Source organism: Magnolia sinica, chromosome 6 (assembly GCF_029962835.1).
Source record: "Magnolia sinica isolate HGM2019 chromosome 6, MsV1, whole genome shotgun sequence".
NCBI classification, from domain to species: Eukaryota; Viridiplantae; Streptophyta; class Magnoliopsida; order Magnoliales; family Magnoliaceae; genus Magnolia; species Magnolia sinica.
In genome coordinates this window covers 4,401,941-4,421,308 of record NC_080578.1, presented here as the reverse complement: position 1 = coordinate 4,421,308, position 19,368 = coordinate 4,401,941, and the positions used below count along the sequence as shown (strand labels likewise).

Here is a 19,368-nt window from a genome sequence, read left to right as displayed (position 1 = left end):
TCAGCCCCTTTCTCCATTGGACTTGATGTACAAAGCCTAATAACGGCCAGAGGCCACGACAGTCTCTACGCGCCGGTTCGAGTCACTCTTCTCCGTCGTCGTCACCAGAAGAGAAGAAATGAAAAATCCTTTCAAACTTACCCATCGCATTTTAGAGTTTTTACATTTCTGCCATTAAAGCACCTCACTCTCACACACATTTCCAATGTCTCTCTCCTTTCTTCCATCGATATTCTTCAAAAGCTCAATTGCAATTCTCTTTTAATTTCTAACCCTTTCTAACCCTAAAATTACTAAATAAACCTCGCTTTGAATTTTCTTTCTCCCTTTTTCTTATATAATTCTTTTATTGGATTGGATCGATGTCGGCCGTTTGATCTTGGGGAAATGGACGGTGCTCATGGCAGCACGATCTCAAACGCGGCGGCGAACGCTCCGCCGCCGTTCCTCAGCAAGACCTACGACATGGTGGACGATCCGTCGACGGATGCGATAGTCTCCTGGAGCCCAAGCAGCAACAGCTTCGTGGTGTGGAACCCGCCGGAGTTTGCGCGTGACCTACTTCCCAAGTATTTCAAGCACAACAACTTCTCCAGCTTCGTTCGTCAGCTAAACACATACGTAAGCCCTGATTTCTTGCAGTCTGCAATTTCTGCTGATTCCGAATTGCCCAGATTCTTGTTTGTATTTGTCGTTTTTTTTACTTCGTCAGAAATCAGCGGCGTTGGAAAATGTTAGTGATTGGTATTCCAGAATTGACCTTACTATGGTGTTTGATTTTTGGTTTATCCCTTTAGAAATCTCTGAAAGTAAACATAGTGGTAGAATTGTAATTAATTGGTAGAATTGTAATTAATTGACATTAGACAGCATGGCGTAGAATAATGTAATGCGGATGGCAGCATGAAGGTGATTACGCTGTAGCTCACTGAGATTTTTAGGGTTTGGAATGAGTTGGGTCGGCTTGTGGGATGGGCTGCCGTCCCTGACCCACTTCGTAGGTGGCCTGTGCCACATGCACTTTTCAGGTTTTTGGGTTGGTTCAGACCTGAAGATAACAACCTGATGAATAAATGGGTTGGGCTCGGGTGGATCATGAGCTGATCCGACCAACTTATGGAAGATTATTAATTGTAATAGAAGGGATTCCCCAGACATCTCAAATATGAGAAATGATCTCATACTGCAATTTTATTTCTGCTTATCTGAGCTATGAAAATGGAGGACCATGCCATGAAGATCACCTGGAGTGAAAAGCGGAACAACCCACTGATTAGGTGCCCATAGACATGCTTTAGTCAGTGGTGTATCTGCCTGATTAGTGGATTGTCCTAGTTTTTATCCCAGGTTATCTCTATGATGGGGCCCACCTTGTGCATGGCTCAGATGTGATACATGTGGCATGCCAGGGAAAACAAAAACATTGTGTTAAGTTAACATAGAATGTTCTATATGGTCAAGTCTCCTTAAATAATACTAACAGGCCTGAAAATGAGGCTGTTTATTAAATGGGTTGAGCCAAGTGCAGCTTTGGGCCTAATTATTTGTTTCTAGGTCAGGCGACGGGCTTAGTTTCTGGATCTGTTTAGTAAATGGGTGGGGCTTGGATATTGGGTCATGGTTGGATGTCGGGATTGGGTTTGAATTCTTAGCTCGTATAGTAAACAGGTAGGCCCCGGCTGACTTACCAAATCTGACCAATTGCCACTCCTGTGATATTTGACGATTGAATACTCAGTGGTATTTGAATTATTTCATGTTTGAGCTTTGAAAGATGTAATTTAAAAGTATGAATTTTCTTGAGGAACCAATACAGCTTCCTAACATTGTTGTGGGTTATTGTTTATTGTTTTTGATGATTTGTTCTTGAAGTGGGAAAATTCAGGTTCTTTCTTCTGTTAGGGTAACTCTGCTCTGGCATTTGCGGAAAGTTCAAAAGTTCAATCACATTGGAGGGAAGAAGCAATGCATTTTGCACTCTATGTTGTTTGTTTTGATTTTCAGGGGCATACTAGATTCTTTTTCCCTTGCTCGAAAGAAATAAACAACGAGAATTTTGTGTTCTCGTGTTCTATGGCAGAGTTGTTGATTCTTTAGATTAGTCAAATTCGTGAACGTGTAAACTGTGGAAAAAAGGGGGTTTAATTTTATTTTTTTAGAAGATAACAAAATTTCATTAAAACTAAAAAGGGAAAAAGAATTCCAACATAGATGCATGAGCGCGAAGCTCCAACGGATGTGAGATCGAGCACCATAGATCAGTGTCGCCTACAAGGGGGTTATATCAAATGTTTAACCTGCCAGCAAGGGCTCCAATCTCATTAAATAAATAAACAAAATAGCGAAGACATCCTTTCCCCTTTGCCAAAGATATAATGTTGGGTGGAACCTTTCGATGGAGGTCTGATGCTGCTGAAATTGACTGTGGATAAGCCAAACTGCATCCCTAAGTGCCAAAATGACAGCCAAGGGCTTAGAGTCCACAGTAGAAGTAGTCCAGGGAAGGTGATCATTGATCTCCCAAGCCCACTGGTTAGAATTAGATAGAATACCTCCAATGGTGAAAATCTGGGCATCATTGCTGAAAGATGTGTCAAAGAGAGGCCTCCAACCACTAACCAAATGGGCAGGGGTTCAGGTCTTGATGCTTGGTCCAGATCACCTCACACCATCTTTGATGCCCTCAAAAACTTTGAGATTGAGAGCCCATGTGCAAAGGTTGAACTGGATGAGCTGCGAGAGTTGAGGATTCGTTGCCTTTGAAGACGTGTATCTTTCTTTCCATCCAAACTTCCAACACAAAGCTAAGAAGAGCAAGTACCACATCAGATGGCCTTGATCATCAAGACTTTCTCTAGCTGACCTGGCTAGGCTAGGCTAGGCTAGAGAGAGAGAGAGAGAGAGAGAGAGAGAGAGAGAGAGAGAGAGAGAGAGAGAGAGTCTATGTTATTTTCTCACATGAAACTCTTGTTAGGTATTAAGATTTAATATTGGTGTATCAGGTACCATATTGTTCACCATCAATACTGCCCCATATCACCTTGTATCGGTTTGTTTTGGGCCAATACAACCGTATCATTCATGGATGATGCCGGTTTTGGACAATACATCAAACGTTATTAGGGATAGAAAGGTCCTTACTTTGAAAGTGGTTGAAATTGTTAGAATCATGTCCTTCACTGCTGTCCACAAGACGAGGGGGACAACTGAGGACCAAACAAGTGAGGGGAATGAATTGGGACCATTCTTCGAAACTTGAGGAAGAATGATTAACTGCAAACGACCTGGATGCAGTCCGCTTCGAATCATCCTTGTTGCCAAGGGCTTGCATGGGCTCTCAGAAGTTATGGAAATCTGGCAATCTCTTCCTTCCTAAGATTTCTTCTGAACTTGATATTCCATACAGGCTTTCCTCCTATATTTATTGTGCTGTCCTTTACAGTGATGCCCTTGCAGAAGTCATCTTATATAGCTTAGGAAAAGAATCAACAAGCAACTCCCCAAGCTAGACATCATTCCAAAAACTGACCTAGTCTCCTTTGTTAACTTTAAATCCCGTTCCCTCTCTGAGAGTGCTTTCCTAAACTTTGTTATGATCTCCCATTTTGCAGATGTCCCTCCATAGTTCTGATTTTGTAGGACCACATGGGCATCAAGGATCCCATCTTATGTTTTCAGAGCCATACTTATCTACAATGATTCTTCGCCATAGAGATTGTGATGCATGACCAGTGTTTGAAGTTTCGGTATCGCTATAAGTTTTGCTGGTTAGGGATACGGAAACAATATTGATATCGTTGATAATATTGCTGATAACTGGAAATGCGGGGAAACATGGGGAAAACAGTGGAATTTTTAGCGTAACTTCAGGAGGGGTTAAAATGTACATATTTGCATATTTAGAAATAAAAAAATTGCAAAATGAATGTATACATTTCCATTTAATGGAGCCTTAAAAGCATGTGCTGTTGAATCAGTCCAACCATCACATCCGGCCTTTTTAACCATCCAACCTTTCATCCAAACATCCATCGATATTACAAAATATCAACAACACCTAATATTTCACCAAGAAATCATCAATAATTGGAAAGGGAACAAGAGAATGTGGCCTCAATATTGCGCATGTTGCGATATCGATAATATTGAGACATTATCAATATTATCAATGACAAATTGAACATTACATACAACCATGTGCCCATGAAAAAAAAAATTGAAATAATTTTTTTCTAATAAATAAAAATTTGATGATATCAATACGTTGGCGATGTTATTGAAATATCGTTGATACACTTATGATACAAGCATTATTTAGAATTTACGTAGTAAAAAATATTGGCGATACACTAGCAATACAAGCGACTCCTAGAATATACATAGTTGAAAATATTGGCAATTACATTAGCGATATTGATACGTTGGCGATACTCAGCGATGCATTGCTAATACCTGGAATTTTTGATACTACCAGCGTTGTTGGTATCGCCACCAGTGTTATCGATATCGCTGAGCTGGAGATAAAAATAATATCAGAGATATTTCGATAATATAGGAGATAATTCGAACATTGTGCAGGACAATTAACCACTTGCTCTAAAAGCTCGAATTGATAGAGCATGGCGAATTAATCCCTTTATCTCATAGCTCAGGCCCCACATCGTATGGGTTAGGACCTCGGTCGAACCCCCCTCGTGGTCCCCACTTCTCATGGGTTCCGCTTCACACGAGCCATCCGCTTCACACGGATGGGGCCCGCCTCATATGAGCCACCCGCCTCGCACTGGCAGCCTACCCCAAGTGTGCCCCTGCATCCCACAGGCAACCCCACTCAAGCCCAGTGTGAAAATGCCCCTGCATTAGATTGTTGTTGGTAGTAGAATTCCCACCACCACTTGCATCGCAAGCTCCAATTTCTTTCTTGAATATGGCCCAAACCAAACTTCTTCCCCCTTCAAGAGTTGTAGTTCCTTCCAACACATTAGATGAAATTATTTCTGGTCACCTTTGCCTTCCCATAAAATTATCATTGGATCTTCTCTAGTTTTATTTGTTTATGTATTTATTTTTATTTTTTAATTTTGCAACTACAGCAGGTATTTTGAATAGTGAAAGGAAATAAATTGTGAGGCATAAGAGGGCTGCCTTGATTAAACCGATTCTGACTTTGAACAAGAGGTAACTTAATTTTCCGAACTACCAACCTCTTTTCAATACTTTCTATAAACCAAGTCCAGGTTGATTGAGCTGCTACTTTGCCATCTAGGGGAAGGCCCAAATATGAGATAGGGAAAAATCCAACTAAGGACCGGATACCGCCTTGAAGGACTTAAGGACATCTTTCAATTTCTTTAGCTTAGCTTTTGCCCCACACCTCACTAACATGTCATCTATGAATTGGAGGTGGAGGTGGGTGATGGAGAAAGAAGGGGAAGTAGAAGTAGCTTTAAGAAGAAATTTATAGGAAAAGTAGAAGAGAAAGGATATATATATATATATATATATATATATATATATATATATATATATATATATATATATATATATATATAGAGAGAGAGAGAGAGAGAGAGAGAGAGAGAGAGAGAGAGAGAGAGAGGCTAGGGTAACTTATTGTGTATCATTCTCCACACAACTCTCATAACATTAAAACAAAAGTACAAATGGTGCTCTAACAGAGTATATAAGGTATATAAAAAATACAAAGTATACATATATTCCCACTAGTACTCAATACTCCATCTCAAGTTAGAGCATATATGTCAATCATGCCCAACTTGTCGGGTAGGCGATGCAAATTGTTTTGACCAAGAGATTTAGTGAACATATTAGCTAGTTGCTCCCCCGAATGAATGAATGGAGCTTTAATTTCTTCGACGGCCACGTTTTCATGGATGAAATGACAATCTATCTCAATGTGTTTAGTGCATTCATGAAACATAGGATTGCTAGCAATATGAATGGTGGCTTGATTGTCACAGTACAAAGGAATGGCACCAAAAGAAGGATAACCAAGTTCTCATAACTAAGCATGGAGCCATATGAGTTCAGTTCACATGTCGCATGTGCCATAGCTTTATATTCAGCTTCTACAGTAGGCCCAACAACCACTGATTGCATTTTTACTTTTCCATGTGACCAAATTGCCACCTACAAAGGTGCAATAGCCAAATGTAGACTGTCGATCATGAAGACTCCTGGCACAGTCAACATCAGAGATGAAGATATATGACAGAAATATGAGCCGTACGAGGAGCATGCATAAACTGGTTGACGGCGCTCAGCACAAAGGACAGGTTATGCCGAGCAATGGTCAAATAAATGAGATAACCAACTAAGTGATGATTCATGCCAAGATAAGATATAGGTCTTCATCATCAATACTAATGTTGTCCAAATCCTACAATTTAATTACGATATACGATTTTAGTTAAATCTTACGCAAAACGATTTGAAATCCCTGCCTTGAAGCCTTTTTTATATGAATCCTACAATTTATGATTCAAATCTTGATTTATGATTCAAATTATACTTGTTCTCTTCTATTTTAAGCTTCACTTGGCTTTCATTTTATATTTTTAAATTGGTGGGGGCTATAAGAATCGTTTAAAAAAAGTAAATTATTTTTGATGTATGACTTAACTAAAATGTTTTTATGGGTGGTTATGATCATGTTGACTTACATGTATTATGGAATGAAAAATGATGTTTAGAAATCAAAATATCTTTTTTTGTTGGTCTACAGTATCGAAGGCCGCTTCTCCACCATGATTCTATATTTAAGAAAGGTGAAAAGAACGTAAATTATTAAAGGACCCTTGTATGTTTTTAAAAGAAAATTTTATGGAAGAGAAAAAGTAAAGGAATAAGAATCCTTTAAATCTATCATGACATGGTATTACTTGGTGCACATTGATGGCAAAAGGAAGATGAGTTTAAAAAAAAATCTGATTTATTTATATTATTTATATATTTTTTCAAAATTTAAAGAAAATTGTAAAAAATCTTATGATACAATTTGCGATCCGATACGATTTAACCCCTACTACGATTTACGATACGATAATGATTTTGAAAACATTGATCAAGATCAAGTTTTTGAGCAACATCCATAGGAGTAGCAATGGGTCGACATTCAAGCATGTTGATCTTAGACAAGAGATCGATAGCATATTTTCGCAGCGAGAGAACAATTCCAGTATGGGATCCAACAACTTCAGTACTAAGAAAGTAGTGAAGTGTACCCAAAACTTTGATAGCAAATCATGTTTAAAGAAACAATTTGAGAGTAGTAATGCCCACAACATTATTAGTAGCTAAGACAACATCATCTACATAAATGAGTAACACCATAATCCTAGTAGTGTGGTGACTGGTGATAGATGAAGAGAATAATCCTAGTGGTTGTGAATAAAGCCAAAGTCTAACAATACACTGTTAAACTTGTTGAACTAGGCCCGGGGTGATTGCTTAAGACCATAAATAGCCTTCTTGAGCCGACAAATTCGATGTTAGCCACTAGCAGTGTTTTCAGTAGCGTGCGTAGCATAGCAAAATCGCTACGTAGCGTTGCAAATAGCGTATATCCCCTGTAGCGCATGTTACAGGGGTCGTAGCGTACGCTACGGATGCGTAGCGTGTAGCGCAGGTAGCGTGCGCTACCTTTTTTTTTTTTTTTTTTCACTGTATTAAACAGTGGTGAACTCACACCAAAAGCAACAACTAAAGTTAAGAGGAAAAAAAAACCCTATTCGAAAGGGCTTCCAGATCCAAACCAACGCAGCCGATGCTGCTTCTCTCCCCACCCTTCGATCTTGAGATTGAAAATCTGCTTCTAGACCCAAACCGACGCCGTCGACGCTGCTCATTTCCTCACCCTTCAATCTTGAGATCGAAAATCTGCTTCCAGACGCAAATCGACGCTGCTGACGTTGTTCTTCTCCCCATTCTTCAATCTTGAGTTCAAAAAGCTGCTTCCAGAGGCAAATCGATCGGCTGTGGAGCTTCAACATTTGCAATTTTCACTGATTCAATCTCATCTTGAGACAAAAATAGGTATGCTCGTTCCTTTTTTTATGAATTTTTTTCGATGTACAATGAAAATAACTTGGTATTTTCAGTTTTTTCCTCATTTTTTCCCCTTTAAAATGCTGGTTACTCTCGGTTTTTTGTTCTTTATTCTTTTTAAATTTTTTTTTTTTTCTGTGGTATGTCCCACGTGGGCCTCACTGAGGTGCGTGAAGGGGTGGATGTGCATTATTTTCTATGGTGTGGCCCACGTGGGGCCCACTGAGGTGTGTGAAGGGGTGGATTTGCATTGTTTTCTATGGTGGGCCCACAGTGGTGTACGTATGTGTGTAAGTGGTGTGACATTTATATATTTTGCTTTTTTCTTACTATTTAATATATATATATATATATATATATATATATATTAAAAAATAGAAGTATTGTGTAGCTTACGCTACACGCTACACTATTTCGCTACACGCTACGAAGGGTTGAACGCTACGCAACATGCTACCGCTATTTAAAACACTGGCCACTAGTTAAGGAAAAGCCTTGTGGCGGATCCATATAAACTTCCTAAACAAGATCACAATGAAGGAAGGCATTCTTCACGTCCAACTAGAACAACAACCATGATAGATTTGCAGCTAAGGAGATGATCACATGAACTGAATTAAGTTTAGCTATTGGAGAGAAGGTCTTGTAGTAGTTTACACCATAGGTTTGAGTGTAGCCCTTGGCTACTAATCGAGCCTTATATCTGTCAATTGATCCATTTAGGAGGTACCTAATAGTATAGACCCAGTGGCACCCAACTGTTTACTTCCCTTTGATATCATCGTTATCAAGGGGGAGCATTGGATCGGTGGCCTTTTGGCCATTGACCCTTGTCTCGGGCAAGGGGGATTGTGGGATCCATCAGCTTCCTGAGTTTTAGTTTGAGAGTCCATATGGCTGGAAACAATGAAGATCTCACACTGTGATGTCTTCCCCACCACATTGATTCTAGTCACTCCACCTTTAGCAGAGCGCAGGACGGCATCAAACTCCCTAAATATCATGGTCTCCAAGGATTGGAGGGAGGGCTTCAACATGTTTGTTCAAGGAACTGCCATGTAGCCCAGAGAACATATATTGGAAACCCTTTCAACTGGTGGATTCATTTCGGTGTGAAAACCCATCGACTGAGAAGAGTGACTAATGTGGGAGCCATCACTTGAAGATGAGTTATCATCGTTTCATAGTTGGCCACCCAATTTTTTGGGATCTCTATATTGACCGAGGATCTGTCTACCTGCGTTGTGCATCCTCCATACGTCTAAAGCGAGTTCCTCTCTCCACCAGATGCCTCTTCCTGTTCTTGACATGTGGACATATCGCTAACTAAAGAACTTTTCAATTAAAGCAGCTGTATCTTCTGCGGGACATTTGAATTTACCCACCTTGTTTCTCTGGCTTAGCTGGATTTGCTTACTCTTAGGTTTTTTGCTATCATGGTGAAGAGGAGGATTTACAATTGGTTTTTGACATTGGGATATCTATCACGTGAGACAGGGAGGCCCCTTCCACATCAACAACTCCTTCCAATTACTGAGAATGGAAGTTGTGCTGAATCAAGGGGTGGAGATACATCATCAGAGAGTCCATATTCCCAGATTTTTTTTTGTCCACCTCGAAAGTGATAGGAAAAGAGGCACCTCTGACATGTTGAAGCTTGTCTCCGTACTGCTTCGGATTAGAATTCTCACTCACTCAAGGATTTCACCATGAATTGTCTGCTGATCAACCCTCATCACCTTGGCAAAACAACTGCCTATCTCCACGAACGATTCCATAAACCCAGGCATGCAAAGGGATGCCAAAACTTCTGACTTAGATCTCTCCCTCATGTCCATCTTCAAATCCTTGGCCCAAGTAATGACAACTATCAATGTGGATGACATTGCTGACCCCGTTTCTGCGGACCTCGCCGCATTTTAGAGGCCGGTTGCTCTTCATTAGGACATCTTTGAAAATAGTTGCTCATGCTGGAGGGTGGAGCATCTCAAAGGGTTGAGCCTTCTGAGCATTGCTCACCAACCTCTCTAAGATGATCAGAGCTTTACCTTTAAATGAAGATGTTCCTACTAGAGTTCTAGAAACAACCATCGACTTCTGTTTCCCTTTAGAACCCAAATCTTCTTTTGTGAAATTCACATCAATATACCTTCTAGTTCTGTCTCATTGAGGGGGTTAATAGCATTTAGAGCCTTGGATTTGGAATGGAATTTACCAAAGCAAAGCCCTTGGAGTGGGAGAAGCCCTTGGAGTGGGAGAAGCCCCTTAAGCTTTGGGATAAAAAAATATCTGCCACTTTGCCAAAATCTCTTAATTAGTCCAGGAGGAGCTTGTTTGAGGTTCGAAATGGGATGTTGGAGACGAAGAGGGTCACCAATCTTTCACCTAGAGGTTTCCCCTGCCGTTTTTCCTTCTTGTAACCTCGTAACCCTATTTATCATTGTTTTTTTTAGTAACATTGAAATTGGTGGAGATGGTTATCTAATTTTAGGTGATATTCATGGTGGCCTGGATCCCACGCATTGTTACGTGTCCCATGAGTTGCCTATTCATTCTCTCCTTGCACCAATTAAATTGTAGAATTAAGGAAGATTTCTGGTCTTGTTTTTAGAGAGCACGGATCTTACAAGCTCAGGGGGCCTGTAGGAGTTGGGCGAGGGTTTCCTCGGAACAAGTCCAAAACAAAATTATTGATGCTTGATGCTATACAAGATTTAGGTTTTGGATTTCAAGTGCTCTTTTGGGGAGGCTTGATGAAGGGTTGTTTCCATGGGAGTTTGCGAGATGACTTTCATAGTACTGGACACATTTTGAAAACTTTTACTTAGCTTGTGATTCGATAATGCTTGTGGGTTGATTCTATGAGTTTGGTGGTGTTTGAGTGGTAAAATGATTCTTCTTCTTCTTCTCTCTCTCTCTCTCTCTCTCTCTCTCTCTCTCTCTCTTTTGACGAAAACGTGAAGAGAATTGGTAACCTTATAAAGAACTGGAAAACAGTTCTGAAATCTACTGGCAGATGGAATAGACTACATTTTTTCTACTAACAGAGTAATTTGTAACAACAAAAATGTCAAATCTTCCTTTTTGCAACCAGTTGTGTGGGTAGACTTGCATTCTGAAGAACCATATATATATATATATATATATATATATATATATATATATATATATCTTTGAGTTGTCCTTATGTCAGTTTTTGGGAGCTTTAAATTTAATGGTTCTGCTTCCATCTCGTTTTTTAAAAAAAAAGGGTTCCTCTTCCAGCAATGTGGAGCCTTTTAGAATTGGAGGGTGCCTACAGATAACAATAGGGCCATCCAATGTTGTTTTGCAATGAAGTGGGAGATCCCATTGAGATGGAAGCAATAGTGTTGGACTTTATAGAAGGAGCTTTCAGAACCATACTGGCTGACACTGTCTTTTTTTAAAAAAAAAAAATTTAATTGTATAAAAAAATCATTCACATTCTATGACTCTGCTTTTCCTTTAAAAAATTTGTTGTTCGTAAGAAAGTAGATTCCATGTGATATTGAGTACAAATAATGGGTACATCGAGTATGAAAATAAAGCATTGAAATACTTAGCTTATTTATTTATTTTTGAGAGGTGAAATACTTAGCTTGATCTTCTCTATTTTGTTGTAATTTTTTTCTATAAAATTTCCAATTAATGAAATCGATAACAACTTCCTTTTAATATTGGATCCGATTTTGTTTGTTGTCTGGAACAGAACATAATGATTGTTGTGTTCAGTGGGCTTGTATTTTGGATAATCCTCAAATTGTGTATAGAGTATTATATGGTTTGAATGCTTTTTTTTGGGATGAATTTATTCTGTATGCAATTTTGACTTGCTGGTTTTAATCAACCTATGTAATAGAGTATTACATAGCGCTTGTGCGAGTTTTGTGTTGTCATTGGCGGTCTAAAGGAGGTTGTGTCGGTTTGGCAGCCAGCGTGAAACTTTTGCCATAACTTTCATCATGAATCCTGATAATATGGCATTCCAAACTCATGCTAGGGCATCATAAGATGAGGAAAAGTAGATTTAGATGGTTTGATCATGTGCAAGGGCAACAGAGACCGAGAACTACGTCGGTTAGGAGTTTGTTGGTGCTAGTTGAAGGCTCTAAAAAGGATGAGGGGAAGGCCTAAAAGGATGTGGGTGGATGTAGTAAGAAATTACTTGATGATTATGGTTTACTAATGTTATGGCCCTTGATAGAGTAGAATGGCAGAGTAGGATTGGTGTAGCCAACCCCAGTTAGTTGGCATAAGGCTTAGACGATGCTGCTGCTGCTGATAAATTTGTATATGTAATGCAGGGGCATTTTCACACTGGGCTTAAGTAGGGTTGCTTGTGGGATGCAGGGGCACACTCGGGGTAGGCGGCCTGTGTGAAGCAGGTGGCTCGTGTGAGGCAATACCCATGTGATTTTTTCCTACGAGGGGGGTTCAACTGAGGTCCTAACTCATGAGATGTGCGGCTTGGGCTATGAAATAAATGGATTGATTCACCATACTCTAACAGTTCGAGCTTTTAAAGCAAGTGGTTAATTGTCCTGCATCAAATTGGTATCAGAGCAGGAGGTCTCGTATTCGAGACTCCTCACCAGGGGTGATTAATGCAGGGGCATTTTCACACCAGGTTCGAGTGGGGTTGCCTGTGGATGCAGGGATACACTCGAGGTGGGCGGCTTGTGTGAGGCGGTACCCATGTGATTTGGGGCCTACGAGGGAGGTTCGGCCGAGGTCTTAACCCATGAGATGTGGTGCCTGGGCTATGAGATAAAGGGATTAATTCGCCATGCTCCATCAGTTCGAGCTTTTAGAGCAAGTGGTTAATTGTTCTGCATCAATATGTTTTTCTGCAAACTGCAATATCTTGACCCAATTGTTAGACTATGTTTTAAGGTATCGAATTTAGTCCATCATGGGACCCCCCACGTTGTTAAATATAATTCGGCAGATGATATGCATGTATTACTTGCAAAGTAGTTCATCATCATTATCACCATCAATATTATCATCTATGCCTTATTCCAACTAATTGGTGTCAGCTATATGAATCCTTTTTTTGTCATTCTACTCTATGAAGGACCGTCACTTCATTTAGACCAGAGGTTATCAAGTGTTTTCTTACTACCTACACCCATGTCTTTTCAGGCCTTCCCCTTGCCTCTTTAGAGCCTTCAACTCATACCGACTTACTGTTATTTTAGTGCATAAAAATTATGGAAACAAATATGATCTGCAAGCAATTACCAATAACAATTAATAATACAATCAAATAGTGCTTAAACTGGAATGTGTGCACCTGGACTGGAGAAGGGATTAATGAAATAAAAAATAAGAATCAATTGTCAGCAAAGGCACAGATCCAAGTCACTTTCCTGAAGACAATTCGTGCTTGTTTCTCCAATCCAGATGAACAGTCCACATCTCCTGCAATGAATGCCTTTGGGATACAACCGCCAATCGACAAGGGTAGAACACTATGTGGCTGATGCTCAGAATATCAGATAATAATGAAGGAAAAAACTCGTTAACGGAGGAATCAAGAGAGCCAGAGAGAGACAAAGGCTAGAGTTTGCTAGGGTTTTTTCTCTGTTTAAAACGAATTAGGTTTTCTCTCTAATTAGATGTATTTATAGTAAAACCAATATGCCTATGGGGCAGGCACCTGGCGCTTAGGTAGTTGCCAACGTTAACAAGGCTGTTGTACAAATGGTCACAATGTCATTACACCAATGGGCTTCTTAAAACCAAAGGAATTGGTCAATGGAGAAAAAATAAAACACGCATGACACAACGCGGCGGGTGGGCGCGCGTGCGGTGCTTGGCATAGCATATTCAATAGCTCAACAAAAGCCATCTACATGCATTCATATTTAAAGTGGAAAAAGTCCCGTTCTCTATCCGATATGGGACTATTCCCACAAGCAAATTCCAAAGGAACTTTTCCAAGCAAAAAAGGTAGCTTTTCTCCCTCTCTCTCACTTAGTTTTTAAAAACAATTATCAAAACTAACACTCACTACTTCTAACCGGTGCAGTTTTTGGTTTCCATTGCACACGACCAAACCATCTAGGTCTACTTTCCCTCATCTTATTTTCTATTGGTGCTACTTCTAAGTTCCTTCAAATGCATTCATTTCTAATTCTATCTGTCTTGCCACTAATCCATCTCAACATCCTTATTTCAGCTACACGGCTTATGAACATATTGTTTGTGAACTGTCCAACATTCTGTCCCTTAAAGCAGTCTTATAGCCATCCTATAAAATTTTCCTTTCAGTTTGAGTTGCAAACTAGTTCGTTATTGAAAACTTAAAAAAAAATAAAATAATTTGCGGCACTCTACAGAAGGATCATAACAAATGCGCTAGAATCCATTCCATTCGCTATGTTATTTATGTAAGTGCAATTTTGTGGACTTTGTCACGGGTACCTAGCTTTTGCATGACATGAATCCATCTTCAGAACTTCCATCACACTGCCTCCAGTTTCATATTCTACAATTTCTCTTCCCACATCTGCTTTAAATAGCTACACAACATTCTCCTCATGATCTAAAAGTTGCCCATCAAGCCATGTTTGCGTTGGATGCAAGTCCACATGTAACATCACAAGCCATGTACCATGATATAGAAAGACCTATAAACCCAATTTTGTACACAAAAAACTTTCCTAACTGACAGGATTACTTCAAATTAGGGGTGTACCCAGTTTTTTAGGAGCTGGAGGAAACTCAGTTGATCTCTTGGCAAACTCGGGTACATGCTGACCACTGAGTCCAGACATTTTTATTTTTATTTTTTAATGTCAGGTTGGAACTGGACGTCACTTCTCTAGATTTTCTTTATTTTTTGTCATCAAGTTATGGATACAGGGTGGATTTAGTTTACTGCCAGCCCAAAGCCATTTCTTTACTTTAAAATGTTTCAAAATATTCTTGTGACTTTGGGTCAATTTTCTTAGGATGTCAACCAATGCGACATTGTTAAACCACCATTACCTGTTGTTTCTCCCAAAACCTTTCGAGATTTTGAGAAAGATTTGGGGATTTTAGATGCCCATTTCACAGAGTTTTCAAATCAAGATGGTGCCCAAATTTTATGCAGAATGCTGCATCCTGGTTGTTTGGTCCTCTTGTCAGGTGGTTACATGTGTACAAAACTGGACACTAGTAGAGAATTGACGAGCAGGGTGTGTATGGGTGGGGCCTATCTGATGAGCGGCTTGGAGCTCAGACACAATTGTCACAGGGCACGTGAACCTCAGGCGCCTTCAGAATTTAACTCGGCGGCGAGCACACATCGCAGTGCTTCTGTCATATACCTTTGTTTTCCTTTCAAGTAAGGTATGTATGAAACCATGGGTGTAGAGATGATCTTTGCATCCTCTTCACAATGCAAACTGTTGGTACATGTACTCAAGGAGTCATTGACACATGTTGATAACATGGTGAAATGTTTCCGCCTGTCTGAGATTTTTTAATTTTTTTTCCTGTAATGCATTACTTTCCGCTGTTAGATTTTCAGTTCTGTTATGAAGCTGGAACTTTGTGTTCAAGGTTGTGACTTCTCTGTCATGGATGATCCAGCTGTCCCCAAATAGCTGGGGACAAGTATATGATGATGATATAGCTTACTTTCATTGTTCTTGATTACTTCATTTCAGGGTTTCAGGAAGGTTGACCCAGATCGCTGGGAATTTGCAAATGAGGGGTTCCTGAGAGGTCAAAAGCATTTATTAAAGAGTATCAATCGACGAAAACCCAGTCATGCTCATTCTCAACCTCAGCAGCCACAAGGACAAAGCACATCAGTTGGGGCATGTGTTGAGGTGGGGATGTTTGGTCTTGAGGAAGAAATCGAGAGGCTTAAAAGGGATAAGAATGTCCTTATGCAAGAACTGGTTAGGCTTAGACAGCAGCAACAATCGACTGATCACCAGATGCAAACCTTAGGGCAGCGCCTTCAGGGCATGGAACAGCGCCAGCAGCAGATGATGTCCTTTCTGGCGAAGGCCATGCAGAGCCCAGGGTTTTTGGCGCAGCTGGTGCAGCAGAACGACAGCAACAGGCGCATCGCTGGAGTGAATAAAAAGCGAAGACTCCCGAAACATGAGAAAGAGAACTCAGGGAGTGATTGCACCATGTCTGAAGGGCAAATAGTCAAATATCAGCCTCTAATCAATGAGGCTGCGAAGGCCATGCTCATGCAAATACTGAAGACTGATCCATCTCCCATGCTGCAATTGCCGAATAACTCCGATGGGTTTTTAATTGATAATGTGCCCTCACGGTCCGAAGCATTGGATAGTAGAAGTAGTTCAAGTCGGGTCTCGGGGGTAACGCTTGCAGAAGTTCCACCAACCTCAGGGCATCAATATCTGACTTCAGCCTCGGCATTTCCTGGTGTCTGCCCATCTGCTGCAGTATCTGAGATTCAGTCTCCTGCCACTGACATTGAAACAATTGCTCAATATCCAGATATAAGCATGCTATCTAGTGTGCAAGAAGCCATCACTCCACCCCAGACTAATATCGTTATTCCCGAATTTGCACCTCAAATTCAAGGAATAGTTCCAGAAAGCAGTGCTGCTGATGTCCTGAATGAGAGCTTTGTGGTGCCTGATGCGGGGTGTGGGTTCATCGACTCCATGTCCGTGGGAGTTGATGGGAGGGTGCCGATAGAAGCTGAAAAATTCCCTACTGACACTGATGTAGATATCTTATTTGATGGCATACCCAAGCTTCCAAGCATAAATGATGTTTTCTGGGAACAGTTCCTTTCAGCAAGCCCGCTCTCAGGCGAAACAGAGGAGGCTGAGTCGAGCACTCAAGAAACTAACACAATGGAAATGGAGATGCAAGAAGAGTGCGAAAATGTTTGGGACAAATCTCAACACCTGGATCATCTTGCAGAACAGATGGGGCTTCTTACATCAGAAAACAAAGGCTGAAAACTATATTTATGTATATTTTCTGTTTCGAGTCACTCGAGGTAATCTACTCTTCTGTAATGATCCTTCTTATCAGATCGAAGTGAGAAGCAGCTAATATAGGAATCTCTCACAGCATTACACTGAGGATGGAATTCCTCATTTAGGCCTCAACCAAAGAAAAAAAGAAAAAGAAAAAAAGAAAAAGAGAAAAATAAAATAAAAATCAAGCTTAGCCAAAGTGAAATGAGGTGTCGCAGGAAAGTCCAGGAACCCATTTTTGGTGTCTGTATGGGCTTTCTTGATTGATCTTGATCTCTTGCTTTGGGTAAATGGCTTTTGCAATGCACCGGTAGATAACATGTTATTATAGAAGCTTACTGCATCATCTGTCATTTTGATCGGTTTCTGCAGTTGTTTTGAAAGAGTCGATGTTATTAGGGTAATATTGAGTTCTTTGTGATATGGCATGTAAATGTGGAAATAGCTATCACATGATTGTCTTTGAAGAAGAGCGTAATCACGGTAGGCGGTCTGTGTGGCTGTTGTAGGGGAAAGTGGAAGCTAATTGATATTTTTTTAGCTTTGATGTGGCTGATGTTAAGATGAGGTTAACTGCTCATTTACTTCCATAGTGTATTCACAGTATTTTGATTTTGATTTTATACTATTTCACATCTTTGAGTTTGTAGTGTGGAGTGTGATTAGCATTGGAATGTTTGATTGAGCTGAACGCATATATGTTGTGGCCAATAAGACATGATATGCGTCCATGAATAGAATTCTCTCTTTTTATTGGCTCTATGAAGCAAGGGTTTTGCTTTAGGGCTTGTTTGGGAGCTTGGAAAGTATTTGGTTTAAATACTCTTGAAAAAAATGACATTTTTTCTTTCCTAAATAGGAGTTTACTTTTTGGTGAAAAAACATTTATCAAGAATGTGTTTTCATAGAAAAAGAAGTCTAAAAAATGACTCTGGTTCTCCCTCATTTTATTTATTCATTTCTCCCCAAATGCTTTCTTAGAAAATAACTTCAAAAGAAAATGCCAATTTCTTCTCCTTTTGTTTTCCAAGCTCCATATGGCCTGATTGGATTCGTGGAAATAAAAAAGGAAAATGAAAACACTATTTTCTAAAAAAACAGTGAGAAATGAAAAGACTGTTTTCTTTAATTGTTTTTCAACAAGATTTTTTTGAAAAATTTCCTTGGTTTTTGAAGTTCGTAAGAAGAATTTTTTCATGAAATTTTCAATCGTAGATGGAAGATGACATGTGTACACCGAAGATGGAATGTGGCACAGGTAACACTGTCACTCGTGACACTTTCACATGTGGGACAAGCATTTGTGTGATGCTTGTGGATCGATGATGGCATATGTCGCACATGTGGCATGTTGACATGTGTGACTTGCATGGAGTGCTACATGTGGCATGTTAACATGTGTAGCTCACGTGGAGTTCTTAAAGATGAATGGTGACAAATGTGGCAAATTGGTGTACTTGACAATTGATACACTGGACGATGAGTGGTTATACATATCACACATGTGACATATTGACATGTGTATGTTTCTTTGGATTGTGGCACATGCGGGGCACTTGCATGTGATGGGTGGCACACATTACATGTGATGTGTCATTCATGTGAAATGCTTAAAATGGATAATGGTCATGTGGCACGTGGCACAGATAATATAGTAGTACATGGAGGGCATTTAAAGATGAGGGTAACTCAATGGAACATCGAAATGTCGGTTACTAAAAGTTGAACAATGGCACATGTAGCATATGATGCTTGGTAGATGTACGTAACCTTGCTGAGACAAGCAAGGTATTTGACGATGGACCGTTGCATTCACTCGGGCAGTTATAAGACCAGCAATGGCACATATGACTATCATTGGGAGCATTTTATTAAAAAAGAGAGCTCAATTTATATTAGTTTATATCCAAGCAGGTTCATTTTTTATCAATTCTCAATTGCTCTTATTGAATATGAGACCGTTCAATTAGAATAATCTCTGCAATTAGTGAGATCATTGATGAGCATGGATGAGTGGCTAAATCACTTGCATTCCTTAAATATGTGTATGTGGTGCCTCACCCACAGTATACGTGGATGCATGTACAAGCTATCTGCACCGTCCTTTTTATGTTCATTGATCTTGGACTGCAACTCATCCTGAATATCCATTTAACTTTCAATAGTCCAACTGACATCCGCCGACCAGGGTGACTCTTGGTGGGCCATGCTATCTGAGCTCTCTGGATTGACCTGCTCATTCTACGGTGGATGAGACAATTCAATTAAAAAACGGGCGGTGAAGAGCAACCTCGCCCCTCTACTGGAAATT

At 40.0% G+C, this 19,368-nt stretch overlaps 1 protein-coding gene across 1 annotated transcript; it reads left to right on the top strand.

Moving 5' to 3' along the window:
* The first annotated feature begins 32 nt into the window (after window positions 1-32).
* LOC131248005 (heat stress transcription factor A-1-like) lies at window positions 33-17,706 on the top strand. The gene is made up of 2 exons (XM_058248036.1): window positions 33-621; window positions 15,750-17,706. The coding sequence occupies exons 1-2, from the start codon at window positions 388-390 to the stop codon at window positions 17,034-17,036; spliced, it is 1,521 nt and encodes a 506-aa protein (XP_058104019.1). The 5' UTR covers window positions 33-387; the 3' UTR covers window positions 17,037-17,706.
* The last annotated feature ends 1,662 nt before the right edge of the window (window positions 17,707-19,368 follow it).